We start from the raw sequence: 13,188 nt of genomic DNA, 5'->3' as shown, positions 1-13,188 counted from the left end.
GAAAAGGGGGTTGCGAGTAGCCCAACAGCACTGACGCGGGTTCAGATCCTATATAGGGATGATCGGTGTGCTCACAGTGCTCACTGGATGAGCGCGGTGCGGCCAGTCTCAAAAAGGACAAAAAAAAAAAAAAACAATTAGAGAAATATGAACACAAATTGAATAGTTGATGATATTAAGGAATTGCTTTTTTCTCTGTTTAGGTGCAAGAGTGGTATGTGGGGGGGCAGTGTTTAAGAGTCTCTATCTCTTAGAGGTACATACTGAAGTTACATGATGACTGGGATCTGCTTCAAAATAATGCAGGGAGTAAGTGGGGATGAATGGGAGTAGAGGTGAAACCAGATTAGCCATGAGTTGATCGTTGTCAAAGGTGAGTGATGAATATGTAAGCTTCCGTTAAATTATGACTGCCTGATAATTTTTATAACAAGATGCTTTATGGAAGAAAACAGTTTGGAAACTTCGTATTTTAGCTATCGTTAGCAGTTCTTTGCTAGACCCCTCCCATCTGAAGAACAGCCATGGTGTGTGGACACCACCGTTGAGAAGCTCTGATGACTCTGGCTCCACCTCGGCTCATTCCTCCCTTTCCTTTGCCTCTTTGTGACTTTTCGCATTCCATCACTGCCTCCACATAAGTCCACAATGAGAAGCACATAACAAGAGCTTGAGATAATAGGAACTTAACAAACTCAGGTCACCTTGTGATCCTTTACGTTGTGTTTCAAATAATTCCATGGAATTACCACCTCCAGGTGGCCGTCTCAGTTGTCCAATTAATAGGAAGAATATTGATCAACTCATATTTATGTTCCTGCTAATGTGAACTGGTTTATTGTCAACCTGCCATTACAGTGTGTTTTAATAAGAGAGCTTCCTACATGTTGAGATAGCTGCTAGAAGCTAGGAGCCAAGGTCGCAAAGTGGAAGAGAGGGGGGAGGGGACCTCTTTTATTGGCAATGTGTGCATTGGTATTAGTCATCACTCTCGTCTTCTTATAACAACAGGTATTTATCAAAGTGCTGGACAATAATGATAATGGCCCAGAATTCTCCCAGCCGAATTACGATGTGACAATATCCGAGGATGTGCTTCCAGATACAGAGATATTGCAGATTGAAGCCACAGATAGAGATGAGAAGCACAAACTGAGCTACACTGTCCACAGCAGCATTGACTCCATCAGCATGAGAAAATTCCGGATTGACCCCAGCACCGGTGTGCTCTATACTGCTGAGAGACTGGACCATGAGGCCCAGGACAAGCACATTCTCAACATAATGGTAGGACCAAACTGCTAATTTGCTCTGCGGGCAAAACCATTGACCTTTCAAGTCCCATACCTTAGTCTTCAGAAGTCCAGGGCTCTTAAATTTTGTAAGTCGTTGTCAATTTGGTCTTTTCAGAGCCAGGTTGTATTCATTTTTGCCTTTTCATTTCAACGAAGACTTACTGTTGTTAGATAGCAACTCCATATTTTTGTCAAACTGAAATACTAGATAAGTTCTGCAGACAGTGGCTGTTCAGTAAATGCTGCTGACAGACTGACTTGAGAGGGAGGGAACAGGGCATGTTCCCAGGTGTTGGTTTCATTCAGAAGATTTTGTGGAAAAGTTTAAAAGAAGTTCCTTGAGAAGTTAATCATAAGGGTAATCCTTTACTCAACCTATGCAATGCTCAGTCCTTGGAAGTGTTTAGAGAACCAATTTATTGCTTATTATACTGACATTGAACCTACTAGTAAATACTGGCACACAAAGGAGATATCGAAACACACTGAAGCGTGCAGAAAATATTGAGTCTGAATTTGTGTTCATGGGGCCTCCAACTTATGAAGGAGAAATTGCTTCACTTTAAAAGTGGAGCTTTCCTAGTTTGCAGAATTGGTAGAGATTAATAAGAAACATCCTTGATTGATTTGTGGCCTAAAATCTGCCCCTTTAACCACCCGAGAATTCCCCGTGGGCATTGCACAGCCACTGCCTATAAGAGCGGCACTGCATTCCTTAAAACAGACTTAATCTTGTGCACCGATTGGCTTTAAGATACACTAAGATGCTATGAATTCATAAGCAGCTGAAAGTAGTGTTTTACTAAGTGCTTATTTTCCTTCACAAAACTTCTTCCCCAGCAAGAGGAAACTTGAATGCCATGCCCCCGGCCATGGTTTCCAGCTAAGACTCCAAAAAACAGAGGAATGTTTCATAGAGGTCATCCAATCCATCCCTCTGGCCCTTAATTCACTCATTCAACAGATCTTTCTCGAGCACCTACTGTACACCAAGCCCATTCTAGGCAATGGGGATGCAAAAGAGACCAAGATCCTGTACCCTTAGAGCTTACATTCAATGGGAACTGACCTAGATTTTAATAATCCCAAAAGAAAGAGTGCAGCTTGGTCCTTGGGTGTGGCAGGCCAGTCTACAGATGGGGAAGTTTAGCACACTCATGAGGTTGATTTTGCATGTGTTTTCTTCAAGAGCAGAAACCTTGTGCAGGTGACTAACTCCATTCTCATGGTTCTTCGAGTCATTTCTGTTTATTATTTCCTCAACAAACTCAGAATTCAGTTTGGTCACCCTCTACCATTTATCATTTGTGTAATTGAATATTCAGAGCAAACAACTACTTTTTGCCACCTTTCTCCAAGCTAAGCCATTTTAGTCATCTTGCTCATTCCTCCTAGCTACTATTTCTGAAAACCTCATTCTCTTTGATGACTCTTCTCCATATATTTTCTAAAAACTTCATATCTTTCTGAAGCTATAGAGTCTAAAATTAAACAAGCCATGAGGACATATTTGATTAATGCTACATTAAATTATAACAAAATCTCGTGGTTGAAGAATTGATTGTTTACAAGCTTCTGCCTCATGCAAACCAGGGGAAACTTTAAAGCCATCAGGCAAGATTCTTTGCGAAATCACATTGAGGGTCTCAATTCTAGAAATTAAGATTCGATTTATCTTCCCTGTGGTCTGGGTTCCTCTTGGCTCTGGGCCTTTGTGTATATTGACTTTTATGGCCTGAAAGTGCCACACAATACCACCACCAACATTTTATGGCTTCTGATTGTTCTCGTTACTCTTTCCAGGAAGCTGATTGCTAGGTTAGGCTCTACTCACTCTGAGAGCACTTTTAGTGTATCCCATGCTGCTACTTACCACTGGGCATTGTACCTGTCTACTCACTTGTTTGCATTCTCCACTCAACTCTAAGCTTCTCAAGGGCAGGAACTGTATCTAATTCTCTGCTGAAATACCAGAGTCAAGCCAAGGACTTGACAGAGAATAGGTGACAATAAATGTTTGTTCAATGGATGAATGAATGATTGGCAATGCTAGCGTTGTACTCATTGGTTCCACTCTTTAGTTTCCCCTATAGAAGAGTTTCCATCCTCCATTCCATTAGCAGCTGCGTACACAGATAAGGGGGAAATGTCTGCCTGAAAGGAGCAAGAGCAAAGTGCTGTGTTTGTAACATGAAGGCATCAGCTCCACAGACAGAGTGCAGACCATATGCCAAGCATCAGACTGAGCCATAAAGACGATATGGCCCTTGCTCTCAATTTGTTTACAATCAGTTTCCTTGCTTGATAATACCGCCATTTATTGAGCACCTACTAGGTGCCTGGGACTGGGTCGAGCATTTTGTATGCATTATCTCATTTTGTTTTCACTACAGACATAACCGTGTGAGTTCTTTACAATTCAAGATTTTAGTCCTACTGCTTCTCATATTTTGCCTAAAGGTCAGAGATCAGGAGTTTCCTTATCGGAGAAACTTGGCCCGAGTCGTTGTGAATGTGGAGGATGCTAATGATCACAGTCCTTATTTTACCAACCCACTGTATGAAGCATCTGTGTTCGAATCGGCTGCTCTGGGATCAGCTGTTCTGCAAGTGACGGCTCTGGACAAAGACAAAGGGGAAAATGCAGAACTCTTATATACCATAGAAGCAGGTGAGAGCTGTTGCACTGCACAGATTTCAGTGTAATGTGTGGCGTTCAACCCTCAGCAGTATTTATCATCATGTAAAATTCACATCATTACCACTGGAACATCTCCAAATGAGTTTTTTGGCCAAGCAACTGCCCTATTTGTATGATGATGGTGTATAAAGTTCTTGGCATCTCAGTAATATGTTTTCCATCTTTTACAGCGAGGAAAGAGTTTCCTTCTTTGTGTTCAATCTCATATTTTTCCAGAATAGAAAAGAGAAAAGAAATGTGTAATAAATTCCATGGCTTTTACCCATGGGCCAACAAGCCATGGTGTCAGACTAAAATAACCAAAGCTTCCCATCACCTGAGGGTGCTGGGCTGTTCTGTGACTTGAATATTAGCATGTCTTTGTTTACCTGTCACTGGTGTGGGCTGTGGGTTTCAAAAATTCCTATACCCCCTCAACTGGCACAAATTCACTTCACTGGAAGCAATCTGAGTAGCAGTGTAGATGGTGATATGGAGTCTGAATTGCCTGCTTTACCTGCCACATCAATAAATACAGGCTCTCGTTTTGTTAAATTTGAGATTTTTAAAAATCAATTTTAACATCTACAAGTTTAAAACAAGACCACAGTTTACTGATGGATTGAAGATCAATAGTTAGAAAACATTTATGACAGAGAGATGAATGCCCAAGCAAGAGATAGGACCTAGAAATAACAAATATCCTTTATCTGCTCTATTTTCCCTTCTCTATTCCATCTTTTCTAAATATTCAAGCCACATATTTCCAAAATGTTCTGCAACATTATGTCTGTTGTGCGTAATGCCAAATGCAATCTCCTTTTATGGCAGCTATGGAAAGGCTTCTTTCACTTCATTTAAAAGTAGATCGTTTTTTTGAGTGGTTGAATTAAAATATGAATGCTCGAATGACAGTTTTGAGCTACAAATTTTAGAAAAAGGAAAGCCGGCAACCTTCTAAAAAAAAAAGCTCCTGCATGGAATGATAATCTAAAACTATTTCCTATATTAGGCACTCATATTTTACATGGGTCTGTGCTAAGCTCCATGCACAAAAAAAGAAAAAAAGACAAGATGTTGGTTCATAATAGCCAGGTGCAGGTGCCCCACGAGAATTTACCCATTTCTTTTATTTTTCCTTACCTATTTTCTAGGTTCCCATGGAATTTTCTTTCAACATAAAACCCAATCAGTACTTCCTTAGAAATACTATTTTGCATCTTTTGCTTATCACAGATCATTTTTATTATTTAATTATGTAATCATTGTTCCTTTGGTTCCACAATAATATAGGGAATTTTTTTTAATGAATGCTTAGATAACATCACAGAAGATGTCACCTAATCCAACAATGCCTTTTATTTTTACTGTGTTTTTTCCTAATCTTATGTTTTTTCTTGTCCTCATATTCGTTCATCCACATGCATTGTTTCCTGACATTGTCATAGTCTAGATATATAGAGGATTTTATTTCTGCTTTTCTTATTATTTTCTAAACATTTGTCTGTGTCTATCTACTTCTTATATTTGTCTTTAAGGCTACTACTTTTACTCCTCTTAGATAGCCAGCTAATTTTTAAAACAATTTGGAGTTTCTCGAGGAGTGATTTAACTTACCATCCAGCTGCAAAGACCTCTTCATTTACCTTTTAACCTTCATGGACTACAGCCTAGTGCTCAGTCACTTCCTTAACAACTGACTGAAACAAAACAGAAAAGTCATTTCCATAAAACATCTTTTTTATATAGAAAACGCAGACTTCTAGAAAACCACAAGAGCAATTGGTATCTCAAAAAAAACAACCCTCAGTTGTATGTGTCAGAAGCTACTGAGAGTTCTAGTATTCACAGTAAATCTCTCATGGCCAGTGGGCCCCTTCACAGACAGACCTACACTGGTCCTGCACTGGTCCTAGCCAAGCAAGGTTCTTCCCAGATGAAAGGAGAGAGGCAGATCGTGGGCATCTGAGTATTTTGAAACAAATGACAAGTAGTTGGTGTAAAGTGTTATGTTTTATTTTTCTCTCATAAACCTCAGATAAGCAAGATTTTATTTACTCCGTTTAGTAGTGAACCATAAATTTCCTATCTCCTGCCTGGCCTCTAAAGTAACTGCTGAAGGGTTTATTTTGGCCTGCAGCACTGTGGTAGAATATGAGCACAGAGCTTCAGGTCTTATATTTAGTTCAGGTTTATATTTGTGTTTGGAACCAAAGGTGATTCCAAGGGAGGATAGTACAAGAGAGAAAGGACTAAGAAGTGAGTTAGAAGGGGGGTCACATTGGATCCTAAGACACATACAATTCATATTAGCTGTTGAATGATTGAGAGGAGAGGTGGATCTAAAAAAGATTTTTAATTTCCTATTCCTATGGTATTGCCACAACACCTTCTTTGTGGCAAGCACTGTGCTATGTACCAGATAAGTAATGATAAGTAAGAGAAGCATAGCTTTTGCCCATTTGCCAAAAGTCTACAAGAACCATAGATTCCAAGAAAATAAGCAGAGGTTAGTTTCCAAGGATTCAACTAAATTTAAGTAGAGCAGGAGAGAAATAAGCAGGAAGTGGATTCCACAACCATGGGTCAGTATGTTGAAGAGGGACAGAGGAGGAGGGCCCACTTTGGACCTGACGTATGAGCACAGAATTTTGGAAGGGTGCAACAAGCAGATCAGTGGCCATGGGACAGCAGGATTATGAAGCTCTACTTGAGGTCAGAGGCTGACTCTCCTTCATCCCCGCCACAGTGTATCTTGCTTGGTATGAAGAAATGTGCTGGGCATGGAGTGAGGGAAGGCCTGCCCAGAAACTCTGTGGTGGGACACCATAATCAATGAACACAAAGAGACTTGACTCTGTTAGCATCTGTCAGTCAGGGTCGCATGTTGGTGCCCTCACTGGAAGGTGACCATGGCTTTGGTGAAATGATTCCTGGGCTCCTTGCGAGGGTATGTGAATCAAATTTTCAAATCACACTCAATTCCGTGGTGCTATTTTTTGAAAATTTGAAAGCTTACTTATAAGATCATTGAACTATTTGTTGTCATCACAAAATGACCATTTTAGATGGCATAGTAAAAATTCAGCACTGTTTAATATTCATATCGTGGGGCTGGAATCAGGTTGACCTCTTTATTAGCTATACTTCTTTAAAAATAAGCAAGTTTCTTATTGAAATGGATTTTATGTGAACATGACCTCTTTGCATTCAGACTTGGAAAAGTTTATTATTTAATAAGTAGGTATTAAAAGATAAGCTGTACTTGCTGTACATTTCAATAGATACATCATGGGACTGTCCTCTGCATCCTGGAGCCTATCTTAATGATTTTTTTTTTTTAAGATGACCAGTAAGGGGATCTTAACCCTTGACTTGGTGTTGTCAGCACCACGCTCACCCAGTGAGCAACCAGCCATCCCTATATGGGATCCGAACCCGTGGCCTTGGTGTTATCAGCACCACACTCTCCCGAGTGAGCCACGGGCCGGCCCCTATCTTAACGATTTTGACATACAAATGGTCTGTATGTCTGCCATACTACAGTACTCAAAGAGAAAGAAAAATCCAGAAATAGTTGAATACCCAAGATCCTTTAACTTTTAATCTGAAAGACCCTAGACACAAAAGCATGTGCGTTCTTTGAGAAGTTTCAGGAATCCTGATGAGAGAAGCAAAAAGCAGCTTAGTGATCGATGCAGCTTCACACTATCTACCACTTTTAGAGTTCCATGTCGCTACCAACTTTCTCCACATTCTTCAAGTTTTGTGTTCGCCACCCTTTACTCCTCTCTCATTTCACTCATCCTCAACAATCCCAGGTTTTAAATCACTGCATGTTTCAGAGGCAGAGCTCTAAACCTCTCCAGGGTCACAGCCCACAGCTCTTCCCATACCAAAAATGTCAAAGTGGGGTCCCCGTGTCTCAGTGTGATAAGGGTTATGCCTCAAGTTCTTGGTTTCAATGCGGATGCAGATAATCAGTAGTTTCCTACTTCACCAGAAGCCTCTTGAATGCTTAGTGAGTAGAGCAACTGAAAATAGGAGCAATTGCTTTATAATTTTTTATGTCTACTTTCATGTCTATGTGTGTGCATATGTGTGTTCAGAGGTGTGGGGGAGGAANAGTAGAGCAACTGAAAATAGGAGCAATTGCTTTATAATTTTTTATGTCTACTTTCATGTCTCTGTGTGTTCAGAGGTGTGGGGGAGGAATGAAGAATAGAAGGTAGTCAGAAAGAATCCTCACAACCTGCAAAGTAAATGGTAACTTAGTAAGAATTCTCCATTCCTAAGCAAAACCCCCCTCACCAAAGAAGTATTTCAGATGAAGTCAGTTTTGATAGGGTGAAATAGTACCAATTCCATGTGGCAAAGCTTACCTTTGGGATAATCTAAAACCAAATGGCTGTATTAAAATGCTTTAAAACTATTCCTACAACCCTCTTTCTTTTAACATAGAACAAAGAAAATGACACTGGTTTAGGTACAGATGCCTTTTTACCAGTGGCATTAGTAATCTGTTCCTTTCCACACAAGGCTCAGAATGAGGAAGTCCACATTCTTGGCAGAAAGGTCTCTCCTTTAGCTCTTTATTTCCCAGCTTGGATGTACACAGGGCTGTGGTGGTGCTGCTGCTGATGTTGTTTTTAAACGGCTTCAAGAAGCTACTGATCTGAAGGAAAAAAAAAAAAAAGCTACTAATCTGAAATTTCTGAAATTCACAACTTTATTGGAAAACTCCTTTCAGTTGCTTTTCAGTACCCCTCAAAGAGACCTTTCTCGTTTTCTTTCAGAATGATATGGAATGAATACAAGTAATTGCTTTCTACTGGCCACATTACAGTAAAGTAGCCTTTAGAGGAAGGGTTAATCTTCAAAAAAGATCTTAATGACTCACTTGTAACTCATTTCCCCATTGATTTCTCTATTTTAGGGAACACTGGGAACACATTTAAGATCGAACCAGTCCTGGGCATCATCACTGTTTCCAAAGAACCAGACATGACGACAATGAGTCAGTTTGTCCTGTCGGTCAAAGTCACAGATCAGGGTTCTCCGCAGATGTCTGCCACTGCGATTGTGCGCATTTCTGTCACACTGTCTGATAATTCTCACCCCAAATTCACTCACAAAGATTACCAAGCTGAAGTAAATGAAAATGTTGATATTGGAACATCAGTCATTCTAATCTCTGCCACCAGTCAATCTACTCTCATTTATGAAGTCAAGGATGGAAACATTGATGGAATTTTTACTATTAATCCATATTCTGGAGTCATCACCACTCGGAAGGCACTGGATTATGAGCGCACTTCCTCTTATCAGCTCATCATTCAGGCCACTAACATGGCAGGAATGGCCTCCAATGCCACGGTCAATATTCAGATTGTTGATGAAAATGATAATGCCCCAGTTTTTCTCTTTTCTCAATATTCGGGCAGCCTAAGTGAGGCTGCTCCAGTCAATAGTATTGTCAGGAGCTTGGATAACAGTCCACTGGTGATTCGAGCCACCGATGCTGACAGCAACCGGAATGCTCTGCTCGTGTATCAGATTGTGGAGTCCACAGCCAAGAAGTTCTTCACCGTGGACTCCAGTACAGGTGCAATCAGAACAATTGCTAACCTGGACCATGAAACCATCGCCCATTTCCATTTCCATGTGCATGTAAGAGACAGTGGTAGCCCCCAGCTGACTGCAGAGAGTCCCGTCGAAGTCAACATTGAGGTGACAGATGTGAATGATAACCCACCTGTTTTCACTCAGGCTGTGTTTGAGACTGTCTTACTTCTCCCTACCTACATTGGAGTGGAGGTTCTAAAAGTTAGTGCCATGGATCCTGATTCCGAGGTGCCCCCTGAACTGACATATAGCATAATGGAAGGCAGCTTGGATCATTTTTTAATTGACTCAAATAGTGGAATACTCACCATAAAAAACAACAGCCTCTCCAAAGATCACTACATGCTGATAGTGAAAGTGTCTGATGGAAAGTTCTACAGTACATCCATGGTCACCATCATGGTTAAAGAAGCCATGGATAGTGGCCTCCACTTTACACAAAGCTTTTACTCCACCTCAATCTCAGAGAATAACACTAACATAACCAAAGTTGCTATTGTCAATGCAGTTGGAAACCGCCTTAACGAGCCCTTGAAATATAGCATCTTAAACCCAGGAAATAAGTTCAAGATAAAATCTACCTCAGGTGTCATTCAAACCACCGGAGTCCCCTTTGACCGTGAAGAACAGGAACTGTATGAGTTGGTGGTGGAAGCCAGCCGTGAGCTGGACCATTTGCGTGTGGCGAGGGTAGTGGTCAGAGTTAACATTGAAGACATAAATGACAACTCTCCAGTCTTTGTGGGCCTCCCTTACTATGCTGCTGTGCAAGTTGATGCTGAGCCCGGGACTCTGATATACAGGGTGACAGCCATTGACAAAGATAAAGGTGCGAATGGAGAAGTGACCTATGTCCTACAGGATGACTATGGCCACTTTGAAATTAACCCCAATTCAGGGAATGTCATTTTAAAAGAAGCATTTAACTCTGACTTGTCCAACATTGAATATGGAGTCACTGTTCTAGCCAAAGATGGTGGAAAACCCTCTTTGTCCACATCAGTGGAACTTCCCATCACTATTGTCAACAAAGCAATGCCTGTGTTTGATAAGCCCTTTTATACAGCATCTATCAATGAAGACGTTGGAATGGACACCCCCATTCTAAGCATCAATGCCACCAGTCCAGAAGGCCAAGGAATCATATATATCATTATTGATGGGGATCCTTTCAAACAGTTTAACATTGACTTTGACACTGGGGTTCTGAAAGTTGTTAGCCCTTTGGATTATGAAGTTACATCTGCTTACAAGTTGACAGTAAGAGCCAGCGATGCCCTTACTGGTGCTAGGGCTGAAGTCACTGTTGACTTGCTAGTTAATGATGTAAATGACAACCCCCCTATTTTTAATCAGCCCACATACAATACAACTTTATCAGAAGCATCTCTCATTGGGACGCCTGTTTTGCAAGTTGTCTCTACTGATGCCGACTCAGAAAACAATAAGATGGTACACTATCAGATCGTCCAGGATACCTACAATAGCACAGATTATTTTCACATAGACAGCACAAGTGGCTTAATCCTGACAGCACGGATGCTGGACCATGAGTTAGTACAACACTGCACTTTGAAAGTCAGAGCAACAGATAATGGCTTCCCATCCCTGAGCAGTGAGGTTCTGGTTCATATCCACATCTCTGACATAAATGATAACCCTCCGGTTTTTAATCAGCTCATTTATGAGTCATATGTGAGTGAATTAGCCCCCCGGGGCCATTTTGTAACCTGTGTGCAAGCCTCTGACGCAGACAGCTCTGATTTTGACAGGTTGGAATATAGCATTTTATCTGGTAATGATCGGACAAGCTTTCTGATGGACGGCAAGAGTGGAGTCATCACACTGTCCAACCACCGGAAGCAGCGGATGGAGCCCCTGTACAGTCTCAATGTGTCTGTCTCTGATGGGTTGTTCACCAGTACTGCACAGGTGCATATCAGGGTACTTGGAGCTAACTTGTACAGCCCTGCCTTTTCACAGAGCACATATGTAGCTGAGGTGAGAGAGAATGCACCTGCTGGGACAAAGGTAATTCACATTCGAGCCACAGACGGGGATCCAGGGACGTATGGGCAGATCAGCTATGCCATCATCAATGACTTTGCCAAGGATCGGTTCCTCATAGACAGCAATGGACAGGTCATCACAACAGAAAGGCTAGACAGGGAAAACCCTCTGGAAGGAGATGTTAGTATTTTTTTGAGGGCCCTTGATGGTGGAGGGAGAACAACTTTCTGCACCGTGAGGGTGATTGTTGTGGATGAAAATGACAATTCTCCCCAGTTCATGACAGTGGAATATAGAGCCAGCGTCAGGGCAGACGTTGGAAGGGGCCACTTGGTTACTCAGGTTCAAGCCATGGATCCAGATGATGGAGCAAATTCAAGGATTACTTATTCCCTCTATAGTGAGGCCTCAGTCTCAGTGGCTGACCTCCTGGAAATCGATCCTGACAATGGCTGGATGGTCACAAAGGGCAATTTTAATCAGCTGAAAAATACAGTGCTGTCATTCTTCGTTAAAGCAGTAGACGGGGGCATTCCAGTAAAGCACTCCCTCATTCCTGTCTATATCCATGTCTTGCCCCCTGAAACCTTCTTGCCTTCATTCGCCCAGTCTCAGTATTCCTTTACCATTGCAGAAGATACAGCCATTGGAAGCACAGTGGATACCCTGAGGATTTTGCCTAGTCAAAATGTCCGGTTCAGCACAGTTAATGGGGAGTGGCCAGAAAATAACAAAGGGGGCATCTTCATCATAGAACAGGAAACAGGCACTATCAAGCTTGACAAGCGCCTTGACCGTGAAATCAGCCCAGCTTTCCACTTTAAAGTAGCAGCCACTATACCCCTGGACAAGGTAGACATTGTGTTTACTGTGGATGTTGATATCAAGGTATTGGATTTGAACGACAACAAGCCAGTCTTTGAAACTTCAAGCTATGAGACCATCATAATGGAAGGGATGCCTGTCGGCACCAAACTCATGCAGGTGAGAGCTATTGACGTGGATTGGGGAGCCAATGGGCAGGTCACTTACTCCCTCCACTCAGATTCCCAGCCCGAAAAGGTAATGGAAGCATTCAATATTGACAGCAACACAGGCTGGATCAGTACGTTGAAGGACCTGGATCATGAGACAGACCCCACATTCACCTTTTCTGTGGTAGCCTCTGACCTTGGAGAGGCATTCTCTCTTTCTTCCACGGCTCTGGTCTCTGTCAGGGTGATGGATATAAATGACAATGCACCCGTCTTTGCCCACGAGGTGTACCGAGGGAATGTGAAGGAGAGCGACCCACCAGGGGAGGTGGTAGCCGTCCTCAGCACCTGGGACAGAGACACTTCGGACACTAATCGCCAAGTGAGCTACCATATTACAGGTAAGTCTCAGTACCCACAGTTTTTACTAGGTGCTGCGCTTTGTAAAGAAGGACAGAAGGTGGCAGCGGGTAAGAAGAGCAGCAGGGAAGAAGGAAGATGAGATGAGGAATCGAGAGTAATAAAACCTCTTTGGGGCTGAGTAAAAATCTCTGAGTAGACTCGGTTTTTTGTTGTTGTTGTTGTTGTTGTTTTTGACTGGTAA

At 41.9% G+C, this 13,188-nt stretch overlaps 1 protein-coding gene across 1 annotated transcript in view; it reads left to right on the top strand.

Moving 5' to 3' along the window:
• Nucleotides 1–12,985, top strand: part of LOC103609862 (protocadherin Fat 3) — a gene marked incomplete at both ends in the record, with an annotated part of 40,888 nt that extends 27,903 nt beyond the window's left edge. The window contains 3 exons of the mRNA XM_008594132.1: nt 1,012–1,287; nt 3,756–3,966; nt 8,912–12,985. Coding sequence (XP_008592354.1) covers nt 1,012–1,287; nt 3,756–3,966; nt 8,912–12,985 — 4,561 coding nt within the window. The remainder of the gene's footprint in view (nt 1–1,011; nt 1,288–3,755; nt 3,967–8,911) is intronic.
• Between the last annotated feature and the right edge of the window lie 203 nt (nt 12,986–13,188).

This window comes from Galeopterus variegatus, unplaced genomic scaffold, assembly GCF_000696425.1.
Source record: "Galeopterus variegatus unplaced genomic scaffold, G_variegatus-3.0.2 Scaffold10209, whole genome shotgun sequence".
In the NCBI taxonomy this organism is placed as follows: domain Eukaryota; kingdom Metazoa; phylum Chordata; class Mammalia; order Dermoptera; family Cynocephalidae; genus Galeopterus; species Galeopterus variegatus.
The sequence above is the reverse complement of the archived record's forward strand: the minus strand, read 5'-3'. Positions and strand labels throughout refer to the sequence as shown.